General features: G+C 46.4%; 1 protein-coding gene and 1 long non-coding RNA gene across 2 annotated transcripts; one reads left to right on the top strand and one right to left on the bottom strand.

Moving 5' to 3' along the window:
* Positions 1-1094: 1094 nt before the first annotated feature.
* On the top strand, positions 1095-2413 carry LOC309864938. Its single transcript, XR_014311855.1, has 2 exons — positions 1095-1972; positions 2011-2413. It is a non-coding gene; the product is annotated as an uncharacterized lncRNA (long non-coding RNA).
* Positions 2414-5490: 3077 nt separating this feature from the next.
* Positions 5491-23713, bottom strand: NQO2 (N-ribosyldihydronicotinamide:quinone dehydrogenase 2). Its single transcript, XM_082730908.1, has 7 exons — positions 23490-23713; positions 18810-18954; positions 16660-16824; positions 11110-11240; positions 8583-8696; positions 7375-7476; positions 5491-5744 (listed from the first exon to the last, which is right to left on the bottom strand). Exons 2-7 carry the CDS (start codon positions 18814-18816, stop codon positions 5568-5570), a joined length of 696 nt encoding a protein of 231 aa, XP_082587034.1. The 5' UTR covers positions 18817-18954; positions 23490-23713; the 3' UTR covers positions 5491-5567.
* Positions 23714-23748: the final 35 nt, after the last annotated feature.

The raw sequence follows: 23748 nt of genomic DNA, 5'->3' as shown, positions 1-23748 counted from the left end.
TAATGCTGACATTTGAATCTATGGGCGATAAGATCTATTGCTTGGTGTTTCTGCTTGTTCTCAGCCATGATGTTTTGTTTCCTCATAAGTCTCGCAGTTTGGAGGGGCTTATATTAGGCTGATTGTAATCAGGGAGAATTCTGACAGGAATGAGATGATTTTTTTTTTTTTCCTCCATGGCAAATTTATGTTTACTTCTTCCTGCATTGAGGGTTCTCATCATTTTGGGCCACTATATATAGCTTTCCCCTACTCTGTAAGTGTGGGTAGACTAAACTCCATTCCCAAATCCTATAGTACTGGAGAGTTGTTGTTTTCTTCTGCCCAGAGATGAGAGGGAGATAGATAGGTTAGCTTCCTGTCTCCTGTTGAAGGCAGATGTCATCTTCTATTCACCTTCTCACAAGTGACCCCATTTATGTAAGGTCTCAGCTCAGTAGCCCAGGTTGCATGGACCCAAATCTGGTCTCTATATCCTTCTAGAATATCAATATCAGCATTTGACCCTGAGGAAGCATAAGACTCTGCATTTGCTCACCATTCTGCTATCAGCAGCTAGTTGGGTTTTTTGTTGCTGTAGGGCAAGGTTGTTTGGTGGAATTGGGAGAGAAAGGACAACATTTGCACATTTTCCTTAGTCTCTGACAATCTCAGTAATGCATTTAAAAGTGTGTTTGTTGTTATCACTAAGTGTCAGGGAAATACAAATCAAAACCACAATGAGATACCACCTCACACCAGTCAGAATGGCTAAAATTAACAAATCAGGAAATGACAGATTTTGGCGAAGGTTCAGAGAAACCCTCTTACACTGTCGGTGGGAATGCAAGCTGGTGCAGCCACTCTGGAAAACAGCATGGAGGTTCCTCAAAAAGTTGAAAATAGAGCTGCCCTATGACCCAGCAATTGTACTCTGGATATTTTCCCCAAAGATACAGATGCAGTGAAAAGAAGGGACACCTGAACCTAAATGTTTATAGCAGCAATGTCCACAATAGCCAAACTATGGGAAGAGCCCAGATGTCCATCAACAACTGGATAAAGATGTGGTGTGTGTGTGTATGTGTGTATATATATACACACACACATATATATATGTGTGTATATATATATATAATGAAATATTACTCAGCCACCAAAACATGAAATCTTGCCGTTTGCAATGATGTGGTTGGAACTAAGAGGGTATTATGCTAAGTGAAACAAGTCAATCAGAGAAAAACATATCATATGATCTCACTGATATGGGGAATTTAAGACACAAGGCAGAGGATTATAGGGGAAGAGAGGAAAAAATGAAACCAGACGAAACGAGAGAGGGAGACAAACCATGAGAGAGACCCCTAATCTAGGGAAAAAAACCTGAGAGTTGCTGTTGGGGGGGGACTGGGTGATGGACCTTGGGGAGGGTATGTGCTATGATGAGCACTAGGTGTTATATAAAACTGATGAATCACAGACCTGCACCCCTGAAACCAATAATACATTATATATTAATTAATTGAATTTAAATTTTTTAAAAAGTGTGTTTGTTATGATTTTTCTGGCTTCTAGAAGTTTTGCTGTAGGAGAGCTCTTCAGAAATCTTATCTGCCACAGAGCGGGAAATGAAAGTCTAGGTCGGGTTTTGAACCTCAAACAGAAATTTGGCAAAAGAATCCTCAACCCCCGCAAAATTAGGTCTTTCTTGAGCGGGATGCCTCAGTTCAGACTTCTCCTTTTCCCACTATGAACCCCCTCATGGGTCTTTGAGGGACCTTCGGCTCAGGTCATAATCTCAGGGTCCTGGGATCGAGCTCCGCATCAGGCTCTCTACTCGGCAGGGAGCCCGCTTCCTCCTCTTTCTCTGCCTGCCTCTCTGCCAACTTGTGATCTGTCTCTGCCTAAGAAATAAATAAAATCTTAAAAAAAAACAAAATAGATGAATAGGTCTCAAGAATGGCATGAGATGTGTGTTTGTGTGTGTGTGTGTGTGTGTGTGCGCACGCATGCACACACACACTTAAAGAGTGCTCTAAGCAATCTATAGAAAATGGGTTTTAAGGACAGGCACACATAAGCGAAATTATCTAGGTAGTTGCTGCAATAATCTAGGCGAGAGAAGGCGGTGTCCTGGATGAGCGTGGTAGAACTGTGGATGGAAATAACGGGCAAATGAAACAAAGGGAGAAGGTGGAGTCAGCAAGGCATGAATCTTGATTGTGGGTAGTCCAGGTGAGGCCCGGGTTCAGGGCCTGACATTGGAGGAATGTTCCTACCGTTTACTGAGATAAGGGGTGGTGAGGGGGCTGTGGGTAGGGGGACGAACTCAGGTGATGAGGTGTTGGATCGGAGGTGCCTGGAAGACAGTCAAGTAAATTCTCCAATGATCAGCAACTTTGAGAGGATCCAGAGGCAGTGTCTAATAGGGAAATAGTGCCACAAAAGAAAGCCAGACCCAGCAAAAACAACACGGGTACCAGATCTCGAGCCTGGACCGCAGTGCTGAGGCAGGCCAGAGCAAGCCAGCCCCTTCTTGCTCACTTGGAGCCTGCTCTGGGTTAGGCAGGGAAACTAAGGCAGCAAGTACAGCTGAATAATGCAGGGCTAGAGGTGCTGGGCATGCCCCCAGAAAGTCTATGTGTAACTCCTGACCCCAGAGTTATCTACTAATAAGCCAGTACTGACCGGAAGCCTTACTCATAACATATAAAGCCCATTAACACATATTTTCTATAGGCATTTACTATATTCTTACAACAATACATTTTTCTTAAAATTTTCAGGGTTTCCAGGCTACTTGGGTCACCTGTGAGTTTCTGCAAATTTTGTAAATCCCTCAAAATTTTTCCCGTGTATTTATGAAAAATAAAATCCACATGTAAGTGGACTATAGTTCAAGTCCATGTCATTCACGGGTCAAGTGTACTTGGCTGAGGAATTTGCATATGAGCAATTGTGAATGGAGAACTATACAGAGACACCAAGAATCCTAGTGGAGAAAACCAATCTCTTGGGCAGCAGCAGGCTGACACCTGGGCAAGGCGGCTGGTGTGAGATCACTGGAGACTTTATTTCTGTGCATCAGGCTGATTATGGCTTCTCGGTGCCAGCACATCTGGCTCCGGGGCCAATGTATGGGATGTTTCAGCAAGGCTAAGAGACCTCTGCAGAAAATAGCCTCAAACCCACTGATCTCGGAAGGAGGAGAAAAAATAAAGGTTTCGGGGCACCTGGGTGGCTCAGTGGGTTAAAGCCTCTGCCTTCGGCTCAGGTCATGATCCCAGGGTCCTGGGATCGAGCCCCACATTGGGCTCTCTGCTCAGCGGGGATCCTACTTCCCCCTCTCTCTTTGCTTGCCTCTCTGCCTATTGGTGATTTCTGTCTGTCAAATAAATAAATAAAATCTTTAGAAAAAAAAAAGAAAGGTTTCACTTTGAAGAAAGAACTACAAATGAAAATGCAACTGCTCTGCCTGCCGACATCACAGTAGAGGCCTTTGTACAACTTCTGTCTTAACTTGGCATGATTATGAGATCCTCAGACAGAACTTATGGTCAAGTTTTACGATGATAAACCAAGGGAATCTTGAAGCAGATGGCACTACAGTTACTTGAAGAGGGTATCTGGATTGCACATTAATGCTTTTGGATGGAGATGAAAATAGAAGCTAGAAATCACATACTGAGGTAGCTCAGCTTCAACAGAAGCGGATGAGAGGGCATCAGAAAGGAAGAGGTGCGAGCACCACAGGAAGGAGCTGGCTCCGGAATGATGGCAGCAGGGCTGGTGGGAGGCTCGTGGGAGGCCCCACCTGGGAGTGCTCATCATCACAATGCTTCACCCTGTGGACTTCGAGGATGGTCCACTGGTGCTGATCAAGGTCAGAGAAAACCTTGGACACTGTTCAAGCTGGGGCCAGCCAGGAAGCTCCTTCTCTTGAGAGACATCCAGATGTCCTGAGGAAACTATCTGTGTACTCAAACCTTCCATGGAAGGTGGCTTGGTGGCCATTGAATCCCTGTCTAAACATGGGGTGGGACTACTGATGGCCAGGCTGAGAAGACCCCAAGCGGAGAGGGGAACAGCCACGAGAAGGGAAGTCTTTCTTTAGTGTCCTGAGGCCAGTGCAGGCCTTTAGTGTTCAACTTTCTTCTTTGCTCCCATAGGCAAGGCTTTCTAAAAAGTAAGGCATTTCCAGAGCACTTGAGCACATCCAGGATGAATGCTCAAGAAGCCACAACTAACCTGGCACGGAAAGAATCTAGACATGGAGAGATACTCGGAAAATGAGAAGATGGGGAGATTTTGAGGATATTTCTGAAAAAGATGCTGAAGAATGCAGTCCCTAAAGAATCTGAAGAAGGCAGTTCCAAAAAGTGATGAGAACAGTCTCGAAAGAGTACCTCAAAAACAATTCTGAAGAAAAAGACTTTGAAAAAAGTCTGAAGTTGACCCTGAAAATCTGAGGAGAAAGATGTCTTGTAAAGAGAAATCTGAAGATTGTTCTGAAAAGGAGTTTGAAGAGGGCTTAAAAAAAATAGCTAGAAGAAAACGGTGTTGAAAAAAAGTTAGGAAGGAACCGTCCTGAAAGCAGAGCATCTGGGGATGGCAGCTCTGAGGGAGTGTCTGGGGCGGGGAGGCGGGGGCAGGCTGTGGGGATGCAGATGAGGAGGAAGGAGCCGCACACAGAGAAGCGTGATGATTCACCAGAGGGAAAACAGGAGGAAGAGAAGGCAGATGGAAAAGGGTCTGGAGATGCTGAGAAAGAGGAAGGCAGCAGGGGACAGGTGAAGCAGGGGACAGGCTACTCAGGATGAGGATATCAGCCTGAAGGAGTATGACGAGGGGAGTCTAGGGACAAGCTGGGTGGCAAGTCTGACGAGGGTATGACAGGTGGCCCTGGGGACCTTGAGGAAGGACGGCCTCTGTGCACAGGCCATGGCTCTATCCTTGAGGAGGAGGAGGAGATTTAACCCTTTAGACCTGCTTTTAGGGAGATCCCTGCTGCTACAGGAACCTCTACACAGAGTAATTACCAGTAATGTCAAGGGAACACATGTGCAGGGAGAGGAGAGGACGCGATCGGAGCGATGCTGGGAGACGTTCACGGTAACCCCCATGCAATGACACTACATACGGGTTAAACAGCTGTTTAACTGAAAACGTCAAAGCCATCATGCATGCGTGTACAAAAAGAAAAGAGAGAGCGAGAGATGGAAGAAAAAGGTCCACACATAGCACTGAAACACTAGCTATCAAAGATTCAGACTTTCTATGAAAAAACAGAAACTGCCAAGTTGAGTTATGAAATAAAGAAAAAGAAAAAAACTGCCATGACAGGAGAACTGTTTGAAAACAAGAATACCCGCGAAGGTTGATCACAGGGAGAGGAAAAGACCTCAGAAGAGAAAAGCAAGCCCGGATGAATAATGGGCTCAGCTGGAAGAGAATTCAGGGTAGCCAGCTGTAGGACACCCGGCCCTGCCCAACACAAATACCGCCAGCTCACTCTGTCAGAACTTCGTTTTATTATCGGAGCATCTTCTCTCTGCACGCTTGGGCAGACGTGGATGCAGCGTGAAGCGTCACTGCCCGAAGTACCACGGAGGCGTGCAGTCGATGGGCTCTTCCTCCCAGATGGTTTTCAGCCGCTGGGCCCAGGACGCCACCATGGCCTTCCTCTCTTCTTCAGAGGCAATCTCGGGAGCAAAGCTGATCTGCGGGGCGAGGACTTTAAATCCACAGAAGTGCAACGCCCCGTGCTGCGGCCACAAGGAAAGCAAAGCTGATCAGAAGCGGCAGCCCTTCGTGTCATTCAGGTAAACAACGGAAGGGGGGAAAGGACCTGAAATAAGCCTTCAAGGAAGAAAAGAACAACAGCTTCTAGGTAAGCAAAGACAACCGAACTGCCCTATACCCTTAGGATGTGGGCAAGTGAGGTACTCCTGGCAGCTGGAAACTTCCGATCCTAATTGAGATTCATCTGTAATCTTCGCTTCTGACTCAGACAGTAAACCTTATGGTTTTGATTGATTAGGCAAATTATGGTTCATTCATACAGTGGATTATTCTAGAATGATGTGACATTATTCTAGCTATGGTGTATATCCACGTATGGTTGTTCAAGATGTGTCAAGGAAAAATAATAAGAAATCTGAAGCAGTATTTGTGGTATACCATTTATGTAAAAACATAAACATAATAACGCTAATAATAAAAAATACACATGTAAAAATATGTATGGGCCATAAGGAAATACATCAAATTATTGAAGGTAATTATTTTTAGGGGGGATTAAGAGGGCTTTCTATTTTTATATTTTATACCCTCACTCTTTTTTCTTAACATGTATTTTTGAAAAATGAAAAGAATATATAAAGACTTTTTAAAAACCAGAAGAACTTAAGCTTGGCTCATGACCCCTAAGAGACGAGTTGACCTGTGGAGGAGGAAGTTCAGGCCTGTAAGTTATCACTTTCTCCCACAGAGCATCACAAAATGAATCACTATCTTTTCAAAGACAGCTCTTACTAGAAAATATCACTCTCCCCTCTCTGCACTCCTTGCCTTAAAACCCAGGCTTTCCCTACCAGGGGTAAGTCAGGGGACAAGAGGCCCACAGGTCACTGTCCGTATCTTTAAAGAAAGCTCACAAGCTGTTGACTATGTGATCTCCTACTGCTGGACAAATGTCCCTTTATAACATCCTGGAAGAATGGTTTGCCTCTGGGCTTCTGGGTTTCCTGGGAGCTCGGAGCCAGGATGTGGCCGCCTGACCCAGAGCTTGCTCCCTCTGCCCCGACCTCCAGCTAGGTCCCTCAGCAAGGGGTACCTCCCATGGGGACACCCCAGCCTGCCTGCATATGTGCTGTCCCCTTCACAGGCAGTCCAGGGGTGCACAAAGGCATCTGGGTATCCACCTGAGAGCAGGCCCAGAGTCCCGGGAACCCGGGGAGGGGTGTGGGCTCTGGGCATGGGGCATGACCCCGGCACCATGGACCATCACCTGTGGGCGGTGGGAGGCTGTCTGGGCTGCTGGCCCTAGGGCCCCTCTTGCCAGGGTCTGAGTGGGTTGCCACCTTCACAAAGAACCGCCCGTCAGTGTAGACGGTGCCCTGGTGCTCCACACACACTCACGGGGCAGATAGCAGCTAACCAAGTTCAGCTTAGCTTCCACCCAACAAAGTCAAAGGCTGTCATTATAATAAATAGGTGTTTCCCTACTGGCCCACTTTTTCAGTGCTAAGTAAGGCATTTGAAAGGGCAAAATGTTTTAACTTCTTGTATTTAGGTGGAGTCAAAATGGTCTGGATTCCGGGCTCCATCACATCTCTGACTCCTGGGGGGGTGGGCTGCAGGGGAAGCGGAGGGGGTGAGGGGTGCAGCGGGTACCTGGAGGGGCCACAGGAAGTATCGGAAATCTCCACTGACTCCGGTTTTCGTGTACATCTCGGCTGTGCCCCCCGTGGTTAAAGAGAGAAGAGCCAATTTATTCTGCGGAGGAGAAAACGAATCCATGTGACTCCGGCAGCAAGGTGCAGAAGGACCAGAAGGGACAGTCTGAGGTCAGTCCCTCCAGGAATGGACAAATGGTAACATTCCCCACAGACACACCCAGCTATAGGCAGCAACCACAGCCGCTGGGGACAGGGGAGGGACCAGACCGAGTGAAAACGGGGCTCCTCTGCACCCCAACTTCTGGCAGACAGCAGGGTGTGATGCCGGGTGCGGACAGTGAGGCCCCAATGCTGACAGCCTGGGCTGCTGTGAGGGCCAATGAGGCAGCACGGCCCCTGGCCAGGACCACTCATGGAATGGCAGAATTACTTCACCATCCACAACGGACCTCATGGCTTATGGCTTCCTTACATGCCCTTATTTTCTGAGGCTTCCGGAATTAAGACATTATTTATTTCGGTAATGAGTGAACTTAGTAGCAAATTCACTGCTACTGCATTGCGCACGCACTGGGTTCCATGCAATGCTCTCCCTGCCACACGCGTCATATTATCCCGTTTTTCAAAGAGGAACGTGAAGCTGCGAGGTGAAGAGATGGGAGGCCCCGGTCAGCTCTGCATCACAGCGCAGACGCCCTCTCCTGAGCCGGAGTTCACACCGTGGGGCCCAACTCTGCGATACCAACTCTGGGCCTTCCTTGGCCCTGCCATGCAGTTCGCGGTGGATGCATCTATATCCCTCTCTAGACAAACGCCCCATGACCTCAGAAATGACGCTTTCCGGGGCACCCAGGTGGCTCAGTTGGTTAAGTAGCTGCCTTCAGCTTGGGTTATGATTCCAGGGTCCTGAGATCAAACCCCACATCGGGCTTCCTGCTCAGCGGAGAGCCTGCTTCTCTCTCTCCCCCTCTCCCTGACACTCTGCTTACTTGTGCTCTCTCTCTAACTCTCTGTCAAATAAATAAAATATTAAAAAAAAAAAAAAAAAAAGAAATGACGCTTTCTTTGCCCAAGTACAACACACAGGGCTTTTCACACAGCTGGTGCTCAATCAGTGTTTGTTGAGAAAAAAGCAAACTAGAAACAGGACTTGAGGAGACGCCCCCCACCAGTATGCATAGATCCGGATCCTGGGGCACGTACCTTGAGAAAACCAGCGTCGTAGAATCCTGGGATGTCAAAGGCAAAGCCCTGGCACAGGACCCTGTCCATCCAGCCCTTCAGGATAGCCGGCATGCCGAACCAGTACAGCGGGAACTGTGGACACAACACCAAGGAGAAATGGATGCTGCAGGCTGCCTGACATGGCAGGTTTGCTGATCTGGAAGGAATCCCACTGTCTTCCTCTTCCCAGGGGGTTGGGCAGGTAAGTATAACCAGAGGGCAGCACGACCGGGAGACTTTCTTCCCTTTTGCTTGGGGGCATGCAGCGTGGACAGGATGATGGTGGGCAGGGGGGCAGAGCTGACCATGGTCCTGGTTGCTGTTACAGGTGGCTCTGTGTCCCCTGACCAGGACAGCTCCATCGGCTGGTCCTTGAGCAGATAGGGTGGTGCTAGGAAGTTCTGGTCTGGACGCTAGCTCAGTGGCAGCAGTCCCTGTGACTCATCCAATCAAGGGGCACCAGAGAAAGGTATGGAGAAGAATCTGGCCCTTTCCAGTTGCTGCTCTCTGGAAGTCAGGCTGAGTGAAGTTCTGAGAAGCTCTGGGTTTTGACACAAACGAAAGCCTTATAACCTCAGATTCTACACACCAGCAATAAGATCGACCTGAAGTCCATCCTGGTCTCCACAGAACCCCTACACTATATCCAGAATCATCATCAATGACAGGAGATGAGCAGATAATGATCTGATACCAAAGGCAGAGGGAAACCTGTGTTTCATGTGCCTTTGCTATAAATCTAAGACAGGATTTGGCACTGAAATTTAAACTCCACGGCCCCCTGCTGTGTGATGCTGACAAGTTACTTCTCCTCCCTGTGCCTCCTTTTCCTTATCTGGCAACAGGGCTGGTACACGTTACTAGGCCACAGCACCCTGGGGAGGATTCCATGACACGAAACAGTGCTTAGAACAGAGTAAATGCTCAGTGAGTGATGGGGAGGAGTGATCACTACTAAGTAGTAATGAGGAATGAAGTTCTTACTAATGTTGAATGAAAAACAGCACACTTACAATGCAGGCCCTCTGGGCAAAGCATCAGGAAAAGAGGAAAGGCAGAAGGAAAGGAGCTGTGAGTTGGAGTAGCAAAAAAAAAGATGAGTACAGAAAGGACAGGCCTTGGCTTGCTTTAGCTATCCAGGAGTGCAGGAGCGGGCAGAAAGGAGAGATGGGCTCCACGTGGTCACCTGACCCCAGGGGACAGGAAAGAAGAGTCAGAGAGCTCAGTATGGTTCTGCTTGGACCATGGGCCCAGACTGCTGGGCCAGCTGTGATACAGCTTCACTGTCCCGGTGTGGCTACTGTTCTGTGATGACAAAGCATGGGGCAAGCACGCTCGGTGGCACCGTGATCCATCCACGTGGAATCAGGATGGAAGCACAATTCGCACTCTGATCAGGTTAGCCACTCCAGGCTGCCTGGGAAAGAAAGGGAAGGGGCCAGGAGAGGGTGTCTAGACAGAGCTAGCCTGGGTGGGGCAGAAGAGGAGGCTGAAGCATTCCCTTCTCCCAAGCGGGTCCGGTTATTTTACCAAGGGTATGTGAACTTTGCCTTCTGGACATGTTGTTTCATCTGGAAACTGGTCGCATCTCCACCCCTCCCCCACATGTGGGGGTCTTGTTATCTCACCCACTCCCCGCCTTTCCTCTGTGTTGGAAACAGAGACAACTGGGGCCCATCAGATCCATCTTGGAGATTCCGGACCTAGAGCCCCCAGTCCGTGGTGTGCAACAAGAGGACAGAGCCCGCATGTGGGGAGCAGCAGAGGAGAATCGGAGGGAGAGGGCAGAAGGATTCATCAAGCCCAGCTAGCCTGTCCTTCCTTGGCTTCCACGAGACCCAAGGGATCAGGGCCCTGAAAATAAATTCCTTTTTTTTTTAGTTGACTTGGACTTCTGTCAACCCAACAGCTCCCCCAAAGCACGTTTACTTTGCTGCCAGGCTTACTGTTCCCTCTGTGGGTACACACGCCTGTCTAGCTGGGGAAGGGAGGGTGCGTGGCCTGGATGAGACCACAGAAGCAGGATCGGGCCCAGTTCTCTCTGCGGGGAGTCCCAGCCTGGGGCAATTTGTGAATGAGTGCACAGGTGGGCTGGTGAGGAAACCAGTGACAGGAAGAAAACAAAAGACTTTCCTCTTAATAATTGAGATATTTAGGGCAGGAGTTGCATTTGGACCAAACTACCTTGCGTCAACAAATCTGGTTTTCACTCAGCCTCTGCCTGTGTGGGGTGGGGAGCAGAAGGAATGAAGGCAGTTCCCCCTGCATGATGCAGATGCTTCCCAGAGCGCTGGGCTACAGGGGAATTCCTTACTACTCACTTGGAAGTCAGGATTTTGAATGAATATTGACTACACAGATCTCCTTACTTAATTAGACATAAGTAAGTGTGCAAATGTGCTAACAACATTAATACCATTTCTTAGAAGCGTGTGACTCAATATTTGGAAAGAGCTTGTATATGGAATGAATCTAATTTGTTATAATAATTGGAGACAAAACAAACCTGAAATATCACTAGATCAGCTTCCTGAACCTTTTTCTGTTCGTCAGTTATGTCACTGGCCAGACACCTCCTCTTAAAGGCTTCATATGCTTCTACCCCATAGTTGAAAAACTCAGGATTAGAGAGGGCACCTGGAGAAGAAAAGGCCAAATGTTCTCACTCTCATATGCGCACCCACAGCCCATCCTGGCCTATCCCACTGGTATCCCCATTACCTGGACTCCCTAAAGCAAGTGGCCGGACATTGACTGAGACCCCACCAGGTGCTGGGTCCTGGGGGTCAGGCTATGGAAATAAAAAGAGAAGAAGCTACTGTCCTCACCTGGGACTCAAAGTCCAGTAAGAGTAGATAATAACCACATGATGAATACACAAGACAACAGTCAAGCTAGCTCAGTCTAATGTTACTTCCAGAGAAGCCTCCCATCTTACAATAAAGTTGCTCTGCTTGCTTGCACTAGTGATGAGCTTTGTAAACCAGGTTTGGAAGATGGGCAAGAGTTCACCAGGTGCCCTGGAGGAAAGAGACAGGACAGTCTGGGCATCAGACACAGAGAAGGCAGGGTGTCGGGCAACCGGGCCTGTCCAGGAAAGGGCCACCAGGAGGCAACCTCCAAAGCAATGGGTGAAAGGCCAGGGGGGCTGCAGGTGATGTGAGCAGAGAGATGGGCCAGGTCTTTTGAGGCTTTTCGTGGAGCTTGAACTTCTCCTGCCTGTGGGGAGCCCTGCGGCGTAGGCGGGAAATACATGAATGCTCTGAAGTGGGTGTGCAGGAGCTCAGTGTAGCCGCAGGGATGCAAGAGTGAGCCAGGTGAGAGCCAGGTGGGGGAGGCCCAGTTAGGCTGCAGCAGTGGGGGGTGGGAGGAGGGGGCTACGGGTAGAACTTACAGCACTGCCCATGGCAACCAAAATGAAAAAGAAGTTATTTTGATCTATGCTTTTAACTGGGACCTTGTCAACAAAAAGGATTCATCCAAGGCACTGATCAGCATCAATCCCAGCTTACCATTCACTGAGGATCCCCCACCTATCAGGTGCTGCACTCTACACACATTGCCCTTTCCGTCTTTATAACAACTGGAAAGCGTAAGCCCCAGTCTACCAAAGAGGAAACGGAGACTTTAGAGAGGCTCAGTGCCTAGTTCCATACCACAGAGGTTTTGGTGGCAGCAGAGGTGGGTCGACCAGGCCAGGTCCACTCCACCACATGGGGTCTGGAAAGGAGCAGACACACCCCCAGCCATGTGGAGAGGAACCAAAAGGAAGACTAAATCCAAGCTCTTTAAATAGACTCATACTTTAGAAATAGGTCAATGTTCCTTGCTTCCTCTTTTAATCTACCCGTATTTGATTTTCATCCAAAAAACACCTACTGAGTGTTTCCTGAGTATGAGGTTCTGTACTGACAGGAAAACCCAGAGGGTAACTGCTACAGGCATGGAGTCACGTTCTCTCAGGCAGGTTCTAGGTAGGGTTTTGGCCAGTCACCATGTGTGGAACCTACAGCAGGCCTGGGGTGGTTCTGATGATGGAGAACAGAGATGAGAAGAGGTCCTTAGGCCAAATATATTCCAGGTAAATTTCAAAAGTAAATATCAAAGTAAAGGTATCTAAGTATCATTGGAAAATAAGAATATTTTTCTAAGTGTGGGTATGGGGAGGCCTTCCTAAGCAAGGCAGAAAACCCAGAGGCATAAAACAAGGACTGGCACAGAGCTTGAAATAAAAGGTAGGAACAACATAGATATAAATCAGCAGGGGAACTGGTGACTAAGTTATATTACGTCCCATGGAGTGCTATGCAATCATTTAAAACTTAAGACTTCCCAAGATCTAAGTGAATAAAAAGTAAGTCCTATGACGTGGCACCATTTACATCTGTATCCATAGAGTTTGAAACTATAATTTACATGGATATGTACCCTTGTTGATATTTAAAGTAAGATCCACAATGATCTACACCAAAAAGTTAAACTAATTTGTCTCCATGGACAGGGTCGGACTATGGAGTATATATGAAAAGGGGCTGCACTTCTTACCCTATATGTTCACCTTACTCACTGTATTTTAAAATATTTTTAAAAAATAAGCTTGTGTTACTTTATCCACTTAAAAACATAAGAGTCTTAAAAAAAAAGAAAAAGAAAAAGAGTCTGTTTTCTCAGTCCCTGCTCTGTTGTTCCTTAAGTGAAAATGAATGACTGATTTATTAAAACGGAAGAAAGGCAAGAATATACAGGATGTCAGCTATTAACATCAATATTAAAATTAAACCTTGGGATTATCACTAACACAATTATAAACAGGAAGAAATTAAAGGTATTGAATACTGGAAAGGCTGAGGTCAAATTATCATTATTTGCAGATGATCTGATGGTATATCCGGAAAGCCCCAGAGAATGAGCTAAAAATCTACTATAAACAGTAAGAAAATTAGTCGTGGCTGGGTACACACACACTCGCAGGCACACAGAGATTACTATCCCTCTTCACATAGAGAAATGAAAACCAATTCAAGTATTATGTAAGATCTGTATGAAGAGCTGCAGGGTTGTTCAGGAGATGGAAGCAAAGGAAAAGCCGTACCTTCTCCTGGGTAGGATCAGATAATGGAAGTTCATCAGTAAGTTTAATGGAATCTCAATAAAGATATCATCAGGTTACTTTCTGAATCTGGAAAGTTAATTCAAAAGATTTTATAGGAAAGTAAAGTAAAACTAGCTAGAAAAATAGAAAATAAGGCAAACATGGAAACCTAATCCTGTCAGATACTGTATCACTTTCCAAAATAATTAAAGCCATGCTGTACTAAATCCATGAACAGACAGGAAAAAAAAAAAAAAAAAAACCCAACAGAATACAAAGTGTATAACAGAATCAAAGGTACATGAGAAGTAAAATCACAGTAAAGGTGGCATTTTAAATTAGGGGCTGGATCATGCAATAAATGATTATGAGACAACCAGTGCGTTCTTAGAAAAAATACTGGACCCATACCAAAATAAATTTCAAGTAGATAAAATATTTTTTTAAGTGAAATATGTCAAACACTAGACAAGACTGTAAATTTTTAAAAAAATCTTAGAGTTTATATAAGCGTGACACAAAATCTAGAAGTCATGGAAGAAAAAGACTGATCAAAAGCCAACTAGGAAAATAAAATCCTGCATGGAAAAAAAAAGCCAACAGAAGCAAAGTCAAAACAAAACACATATTAAGTAAAAATTGTCTGTTTACAACTCATAAAGCACATGAGAAACTAATTTTTTAATATATAAAGAGCTCTTTAAAACCAATAAGAGACAGAAAAATGAGTAAGGAATATAAAATATTTAAATTTTATTAATATAATATAAACATTTATAAATATAACATACTAATATAAAGCTAAAAGTATCTCACTTTTCAAAAAGAGTATTTTAGAAAATGCATTCAAAACATCATGTTGTTAAAAAAAAAAAAAAATCCAGTCAAGAAATGGGCAGAAGGGGGCGCCTGGGTGGCTCAGTGGTTTGGGCTGCTGCCTTCGGCTCGGGTCATGATCTCAGGGTCCTGGGATCGAGCCCCGCATCGGGCTCTCTGCTCCGCGGGAAGCCTGCTTCCCTCTCTCTCTCTCTCTCTCTGCCTGCCTCTCTGCCTACTTGTGATCTCTGTCTGTCAAATAAATAAATAAAATCTTTAAAAAAAAAAAAGAAATGGGCAGAAGACATAACCAGACATTCATCCATAGAAGACATATAAATGGCCAACAGACACATGAAAAAATGCTCCACATCACTCGGCATCAGGGAAATACAAATTGAAACCACAATGAAGACCATTTTGTACCAGTCAGAATGGCTAAAATTAACAAGACAGCAAACAACAAGTACTGGAGAGGATGTGGAGAAAGGGGAACCCTCTTCCACTGTTGGTGGGAATGCAAGCTGGTGCAGCCACTTTCGAAAACAGTATAAAGGTTTCTCAAAAAGTAAAAATAGAGCTACCCTAGGACTCAGCAACTGCACTACTAGATATTTTTCCAGAGGATACAAACACAGTGATTTGGAGGGGCACCTGCACCCCAATGTATGCAGCAGCAAAGTCCACGATAGCCAAACTATGGGAAGAGCTGAGATGTCCATCGACAGAGGATTGGATAAAGAAGATTGGGTCCGTACATACAATGGAATACCACTCAGCTATCAAAAAGAAATCTTGCCATTTGCAACATAATGAATGGAACTAGAGGATATTATGCTAAGAGAAATAAGTCAGACAGAAAAAGACAAATACCATATGATTTCCCTCAGAGGTGGAATTTAAGAGACAAAACAGATGAACACAGGGGAAAGAAAGGAAAATTTAAGTAAGATGAAAATAGAGAGGGAAACAAACCACAAGAGACTCTCAACTACAGGAAACAAACTGAGGGTTGCTGGAGGGCAGGTGGGTAGAGGGATGGGGTAACTGGGGGATGGGCATGAGGGAGGGCCCTTGGTGTAATGAGCGCGGGGCGTTAGATGCAACTGATGAATCACTAAACGCTACCTCTGAAACTAATAATTAAAAAAATGCTAGGAAAACCCCCCCCCCAAACCCCCTCGTGCTGTATACCTTAAATATATATAACTTTTGTCAATTATGTCTCAATGCAGCTGCAAAAAAGAAAAAAATGCTTCTTACATAAACACAGGCAGTAAAGCTTACTTACAATGAGAGAAAGGCAAATCAGAACTATACTAGGAGGCCATTCTTCACCTGACAGACTGGAATTTATCAAAATTGGTCAAGCAGAGGAAATGAGCACTTGCAAACATGTTGGTGTGACTGTAAACTGGTCCATTTACCATCTGATATTATCTACGAAAATCAAGACTGCACCTTCCCTCTGACCAGCAATTCTACCTCTAGATACACCTGGATATGTAGAAAAACACACATGGCTATGATTCTTCCTTGTAGCTCTGTGTGTAACAGGAAAAATCAGGAATGATCTGAAATGCCCGGGCAGTAGGGACTACTTGAACTATGACACCTCCACACAGTGAATACTCTGGGCAGTAAAAACACATGCAATGTGCAACACCGGTAAAATATGCCACCGTTTTGAAACAAAGTGGAGAGAAAATGGAGACTACCCCTGTAATTGCGTTCCATAGCACAGATCACTCTGGAGGGACAGAGAGACGAATGAGCACCCTGGTGGGACAGGGATGGGAAAAAGATCTGCCATGTAGACTCTCCCGACTTGAGAACTGGGTACCGTGTGCAGTGGTTAGTTTTGTCAAAATATTTTTTCCATTAAAAAAATTAGAAAAAAACAAAGTTAAAAGAAACAGGGGTGCCAGGGTGGCTCAGGGGGTTAAGCGTCTGCCTTCAGTTCAGGTGGTTGGGATTGAGCCCCGCATCGGGCTCCCTGCTCAGCAGGGAGTCTGCTTTTCTCTCTGCCCTTCACCCTGCTCATGCTCTGTTTCTCTCTCAAATAAATAAATAAATAAATAAATAAATAAATAAATAAAATCTCACCCAAAAATTCAAGGAACAAACACCATTCAGCCCATGACTCACCGATGACATCCTTCCTGGTGGTCCGCGGCTCGAAGTCCATGGCGTACAGATCGGAGACAGTGACGGTGCAGCCCTGCTTGCTGAGTTCCTCTACTGCCACTTTCTTCAAGGAGCCATTTAAAGACCTGGGTTCTTGGTGGGCATAGACAATGAGCACTTTCTTGCCTGTATCGGAAAAGAAATGATTTCTTCTGAAGAACAATTCCTCTTGGTCAAAATTCCAAGAAGACTAAGATAACAACAAAACATGTAGTTGGATTACAGGTTCAAGTTAGGAAATACCAACCTCTGTCACAGGTAACAGTTTTAATGTAATGAATAGTTTTTTTTTTTAAGATTTTATTTATTTATTTGACAGAAATCACAAGTAGACGGAGAGGCAGGCAGAGAGAGAGAGAGAGAGGGAAGCAGGCTCCCTGCTGAGCAGAGAGCACGATGCGGGACTCGATCCCAGGACCCTGAGATCATGACCTGAGCCGAAGGCAGCGGCTTAACCCATTGAGCCACCCAGGCGCCCCAGTAATGAATAGTTTTTAGAAAAAGTCCAGTTATAACATAGCTCGTGGTTGCCTGAGTTTACTAATGCACAGATATAAAATGGGTCAAATTAGGATTCCTCAAAAATAGCATCATGAATTTCTTGAAAGGCCCGAGCTATAGCAGTTATCTTCTATCAGAAGTTTCCTCCCTATTGACGAACACCAAAAGTGAAAGCTACCACGACTAATTTCTCCAGCTAAACCGACTTTGGCAGGCATCGGCTACGGACAGCTCTGTTTCCTTCTCCTTCAGGCCCACAGAAATGGGACAAGTAAACCAGGCAGGAAAAATCAGACCCCTAACCCTGGAGGGAGGCAGGGTCTAGACGAAGCCCGCTTTGAGTGACAAGGCTGATGTGAAGGTTCTATGAAGAGTCTCAGCTTTACAGGTCCTGCCTGTGTCATTAACACCAACAGTCTCTGAAGCAACATCTCCCTCGTTCAGAAGATTCTGGGAGGTCATGTACTGATTTATTCTGGGAGGCAGCTTTGGTCATCTGTTTAAATTTGTCCTCGATAATGTCAAAGACTAAAATGTTAGAACTTTTGATTTAAATTTTTCATTTTAGGCCCCTAAGGAGGAAATAACCAATGTTAGTTTGAAGCAGTTTCAGGCACTCAACTGGGTGTAAAGGTTGGATTCAAGGGCTTAGGTTAATCATTAACATTTTTATTTTAACTTCTCAAACTCACTAGTGACACAGGAACTCGACCAATGGATACAAATGAAACATCCACATCAGTGGTTCTCAGGTGGGGGCGGTATCCCCTCCTAGGGGGACAGTCACAATGTCTGGAGACACTCTGAGTTGTCACCGCTAGGGAGAGTGCAGCTGGCATCTGGTGGATAGATACGGGAGAGCTGCTAGACATCCTACAATGGACAGGACACACCACACCAAAGGGTCACTGGCCCAGGATGTCAGTAGTGCTCAGGGTCAGAAGCCCGAGTCTACACCAGACTGTGTCAAGTAAGGTGGATCCTTACATTCTAAAATGAAGAATTTTTGACAGAGAAAGAGAAAGCACAATTAGGGGAAGCAGCAGGCAGAGGGAGAGGGAGAAGCAGGCTTTCTGCTGAGCAGGGAGCCCAATATGGGGCTCGATCCCAGGACCCTGGGATCGTGACCTGAGCCGAAAGCAGAGGCTTAACCAACTGAACCTAATGTTCCTTAAAATTAAGAATTTTTATGCCATATGGTTGAGAGGAACAATAAGCTGCAGAATGGGGTGTGTGTGTGAGCAGGGACAAGAATAAAAATTGAGTCATGCTACATTTTAAACCACGGTTACTCCTAAGTTTCATTCACTCAGTATAAATATTTATGAGCACTTCCATAGCCTGGGTATCATTCCAGAGACTAGAAGCAGAGCAGAAACAAGATAAACATGGCTCTCATTTTTGAGGAACTTATAGTCTGGTGGGGTTTGAAATGCACAATAAAACAACAAAATACAAAACAAGATAATTCCAAATAGTGATTCATGTTAAAAACAAAACATTTCAGTGTTGTTTGGGTTTTTATAACATATTTAATTTCTAATTAAAGTTTTGTTTTGTTTTGTTTTGTTTTTTAAGAAAAGCTTATCTCCCCCATAGGTTATAGTCACCTGCCATGTTCTAAGATGATGAATTCTTCCGCTCTGACTACTACAAAAGGGAGTGTCTGCTGTTAATCCTGGGCAGGGAAGGATTCAGAGGGCAAGGTGCAGGCGTTCAGTGCGGTCGGTCACTCTGCTCAGCAACACCAACAATCTGGAAGAGAACACAAACACGTGAGCAAAGGGGACAGATGCGGTGAGGTCAGTGTACCAACGGCAGTGTCCTTAGGAAGGACATGCAGATATGTCTGAAAAAACCTTTCTCAAGAGGGGCAAGGAACCACTTGGCGATTTCAGCCTCAAAGGACAAATCATGCAGGGTGCCAAAACCAAGGCCTTTTTTTTTTTTTTGGAGGACTTGGAACCTTCCATGAAGGTAGGTCCTAGAAAATGAGATATGATAAGAAGCAGGAGACATGTTTCTGTGTCCTTCCTCCCTCTCCCACATTTCCATGTCCCCACCCACCAGTAATCAACACAGCGGAACCGACGAAGGTCGGGGGTTTTGGTCAGAAATTCAGTTACCACGTCTACTGCGGTCTGCAAGGTCCCAGCAAGGCTGAGAAGAGCAAGACAGACAAGACAGACCTATGGTGGCCTGCATGTAATAAGGCTCTGGAAAAATACCAGTTCTCCCGAGAAGGCCTCAAAGGCACAAAAGAAGCCTGAATCCTTACTCCAGGCTAGCCAGCTCTTAAATAATCAGCTTCATTCTGGGAAAGACAAGACCCTTCCAACAAACCTGCTCCCTCTGCCAGAAGAAACAGCCCAGACAGAGCCTGTGGCTCAGGGTCAGTGTGCAGACGCTGTGGGATGCATGCTGTATCAAATGACAATTTTTTTTAAAAGATTTTATTTATTTATTTGATACAAAGAGAGAGAATACAAGCAGGCAGAGCAGCAAGCAGAAGGAGAGGGAGAAGCAGACTCCCTATGGAGCAGGGAGCCCTACGTGGGGCTCGATCCCAGAACCCTGGCATCATGTCCTGAGCCGAACGCAGCTGCTTGACCAACTGAGCCACCCCAGGCGCCCCATCAAATCACAATTTGAGCATATCAGTGCATCTTTATCGGGTAACAAGAACAGAGAGATGGAAAACAGGCTTATCCATGGTCACGACTGGAATCTGGAGCAGGGCCTGAATTAGCCTCTTCCTGGGCCCTCCACACCTCCAGCTGTCCGGGAGAGGGAATGGGCTCTGGCTCAGGTTGGGCGTCCCAGGGACAGAAAGAAAAAGAGATTTAAATAATAGTGGCCGGAACTGAGTCAAGGGCAGGCAGGATGCTTAACTGGAGCAGGAGCAAAGAGCTCTGGTGAGACAGAGGGTGGGAACACCAACACCATCATACCTCAAAGGGGAGTTTAAATCCTGCCCATTTGCTCAAGTTGACTACTGACTGAACAGTTGGGAATCTGCGTCTTTGGCTACCCAACATCCCCTCCTGTTTTTCACCAACAGTCCCTGAATTTATTCAGATGTCAGTGTGTCCAGCTAATCCCTCCATTTCCCAGTCTTCCACTCAGGGGTGGCCAAAGAAGTGAAGCGGAAGCCATTACATGTGGCTCCAAGGACATATCCTTAAAGGGGCTAACCTAGGGGACAGGGAGGGTGGGGGCACCATTTCAGCCCCTGCCACTGGCCTTTGTCTGAGCCGCACGGTGGAATGACAGCTAGGGCTCTGTCATTCATTTGCTGTCATGAGGGTAGACGCTGTGGACTAAGGACGGCAGCGCAGAGATACGAAAGGAACCTGGATTCCTGATGCTTCCTTGGGGCTGTGAGAGGGTCCTTCAGACTTCTTCATATGGGAGAGCACACGTGGAATCGTGATTAAGCTGCCTGTGGAGTTGACTATCCACCAACAGCAGTGAATGGAACACAATTCCAATCTATGCATTCATTCAGCTGGGTTACCGACTCCTAGGAGGACTCTGGCCAAGTACTGCGCCCGGTTGGGGAGGCCACAGCAGTGAACAAGACAGGCAAGAATGGAACTTTATACTCTCAGCTGGGGGAGGGGGAAGCTGGGCAAACCAAACGAGCAGGCAAAGAAGGCAACTATAATATTCAAGATAGTGGTAAGTATTAATCATAATGCTAAGTAACAGCAATAGTGATAAGAAAACAAAGTGCTTTTGTGACTAAAATGGCCAGGGGTACATTTGCTATTTTAGATAGGAGCTCCAGGAAAGTATCTCTGGGTATAAGGATGTGAATGATGTTAGGGACCCAGTCATGCAAATATCAGATGTTTAGGCAGAGGGAATGGCAAGAAAGAGGCCTGAGGTAAGAATTGGCCTGGAGTGTTCAAGAAAGCCTGTTTGACTGGCCTGCAGCTTAAAAAGAAAAAAAGTTTGGATGGTGGGAGACGTGGTCAGAGGTGAGGTGGGGTCTGTAGGATGGGGAAAGGAGCTTACTCAGCCTAACAGAAAGCCACTGGAGCATCTTAAGCAGGAGAATGGTAGGATCTGATTACTTTTTAAAAGGTTATCAGTGTCACGTGGGCTCCGGGAACACCTTATCCTGAGATTCTATTTGGGTTTGGATAAAATGCTTTAATATTAATGCCCATGACAAGGCATGCATTCTTTTGCATCCCCAGGCCTCACCATTCACTGCTGTTTTGCTTGGCCCAGTTTCCATATTCATATCACACACCTGGCCGCCTGAGGCATTTGAGTTCATGACTCCCCATCGATCATTTTTCTATTTGTAGAGGGTAAGACACAGACCCAGGAAGTGAACAACTTGTCCAAAATCAGAGAAAAGACTCCAAGCCAGGCTCCTTACTAGCTCTCCAGTGCTCTTCACCTCTCTCCACACTCACCTTCCTTAACACCCTCCTGCACAGAGGCAGTTTCCTTTGTTAGGAAGAAGGCACTTACCCAGCTCAATAAGAAAAAGGAACATGTGGTGTGCGAAAGTTAATAAAGGGAAATATCATTTGAAGTGGAGTCAGGACACCCCATAGGGGGGCCTCTCACCCAAACACTTCCCCTCACAGCTAACCTTACATTCCTGAACAGGAAGACATTCATTTTACAGCCCCAGCGGGAGGAAGAAAGATTTTTTTTTTCTCCTTGCCCAGCAACAGCCCAGTTAGTAAGAAACTGACACAACTCAGCCCACCAGAAAGGATCACCACCCTGAACTCTTCCCTTCCTCCAAGAGGCTCAACAAACCTTTGTTCAAAGCAGTTCTTCCCAAATTCCCCCTTTTCCTCTAAAGTAATGTTCCTCTGTTCCTCTCTTTTGTTCTCCAGACTGACCTATGGTTTGCCATAGCCTGTAGGTCCCACATTGAATTCCTCTGCAATTCCTGAATACACTCACTTTGCTAGTAAAATAACTGTTTTGTTGGTCCCCTGGGTGGCTCAGTGGATTAAAGCCTCTGCCTTCGGCTCAGGTCATGATCCCAGGGTCTTGGGATAGAGCCCCACCTCGGGCTCTCTGCTCAGCGGGGAGCCTGCTTCCTCCTTTCTCTGCCTGCCTCTCTGCCTTCTTGTGATCTCTATCAAATAAAAAATCTAAAAAAATAAAATAAAATAACTGTTTTGTTTGTTTGTTTTTTAGGTCAACAGATTATTAAACTATATATACCATACCAAATGGGCTCTGATATTTTTATGCATATTATTTCATCTTAATCCGCAGAGTACCCAGAAACTATTTTATAATATTTTCATTTGATTTCTGAGAAAATTAATGGAAGGGTCATTTAGAGTTGATTCGGGGGCCAGCAGGAGCAGCCCTTTCATGCCGCTTGGTCAACCGCAGATCCAAGCAGAAGAGACAGATGTACTTTGCAGAGAGATGCTACCTAAATGTCCCAGCAAGAAGAAGAAAGGTTTCCTCTTGGCCCCGCAACAGTCCAGCCAACGGGAGGCGGTCGTACTCAGCCAATGAGAAGCCAGTATACTTGGAACTCTGGCGTTGCTCCAGTGGACTCTCTGGTTCTAACAGCCTTCCCCAACTCCCTTCTCCCAGCATTGCTCCCGTTCCTTCTGGGCACTTGCCTGTGGCTTTACCTGAGCTTGCTTGCTCCAGATGGCAAATCTCCGCAGTTCCCAAATAAACCTTTTGTTTTTGTTTTTTTGTTTGTTTTTTTGGCTGGTAAAATAACTGTCACTTTTATTTTTAAGGTTAAGAATTTTTTTAAACATGTATGCATGCCCAAATGTGCGCATTTCTCTTACTGAGCACGCAAGTTATTTGGCTCCCCTCCCAGCCATAAACAGCACTGCTAGCCGATGTCTACTTTAATACATATTCCTTTTCATTCCTTTAGCTAATATTCTCAGGAAGACAAAAGGCTGAAGACTATTTTTCCAGGATCTGCTACAGACAGCCAGGAGCCAAAACAGAGGCGGCTCCCCGCGGACAGCGTAGCCCTAGCCGGTGCTCCGCGGGCCTAAATGATGGCACGCCCTGTCCACACCGACCTGGGCTGCCCTGTTTCATTTTTAACACGAGGGTAATCACACCACGTACCTCCTAGGGCAGACGGCCCGTTAAAGGAGACGATTCTGCTAAACACTCACAACCGGACCTAGCACGCGGTAAGAAATAAGTAGAACCGCAGGGTCCAAGGGTGAATGGCCCGCGGCGCGGACCGCAGCGTCCCGGAGAGTGCCTCCCAACCCCAACCCGCGCCAACGCCCCGCACCCTGGCGAGGGAAGGCCCTCACCTTGAGGGCAGCGCAGGACCCAGAGAAGCAGCTGCAAGTCTCAGACCTCCGCCTTCAGGAGCGAAGCTCCCGGCGTCCGAGCTAGCTTCCAGACCCCGGGGCCCCGCACTCTCGCACGTCCGCTGGGCGACCAGCTGCGGCTGCGCTCTGCACTGCCAGGCCGCGTGCACTGGTGCTGCCTGGCGGGTCCTCCCAGCCCCGACACTCCCTCGTCCCAGCACCGCCCCCCGCACCGCCCGCCGCACCGCCCCTGCACCGC

The sequence above is a fragment of the Mustela nivalis genome (assembly GCF_964662115.1).
Source record: "Mustela nivalis genome assembly, chromosome: 5".
NCBI classification, from domain to species: Eukaryota; Metazoa; Chordata; class Mammalia; order Carnivora; family Mustelidae; genus Mustela; species Mustela nivalis.
This window is presented reverse-complemented; position numbering and strand designations above follow the sequence as displayed.

What these genes read in the sequence shown, in the direction of transcription:
- NQO2 (XM_082730908.1), bottom strand. An exon ending in ACGACGCTGGTTTTCTCAAG is followed by an intron (nt 7,477 to 8,582) that starts GTACGTGCCCCA and finishes TCTCCTCCGCAG; the next exon opens with AATAAATTGGCTCTTCTCTC. An exon ending in ACTTCCTGTGGCCCCTCCAG is followed by an intron (nt 5,745 to 7,374) that starts GTACCCGCTGCA and finishes TTGTGGCCGCAG; the next exon opens with CACGGGGCGTTGCACTTCTG.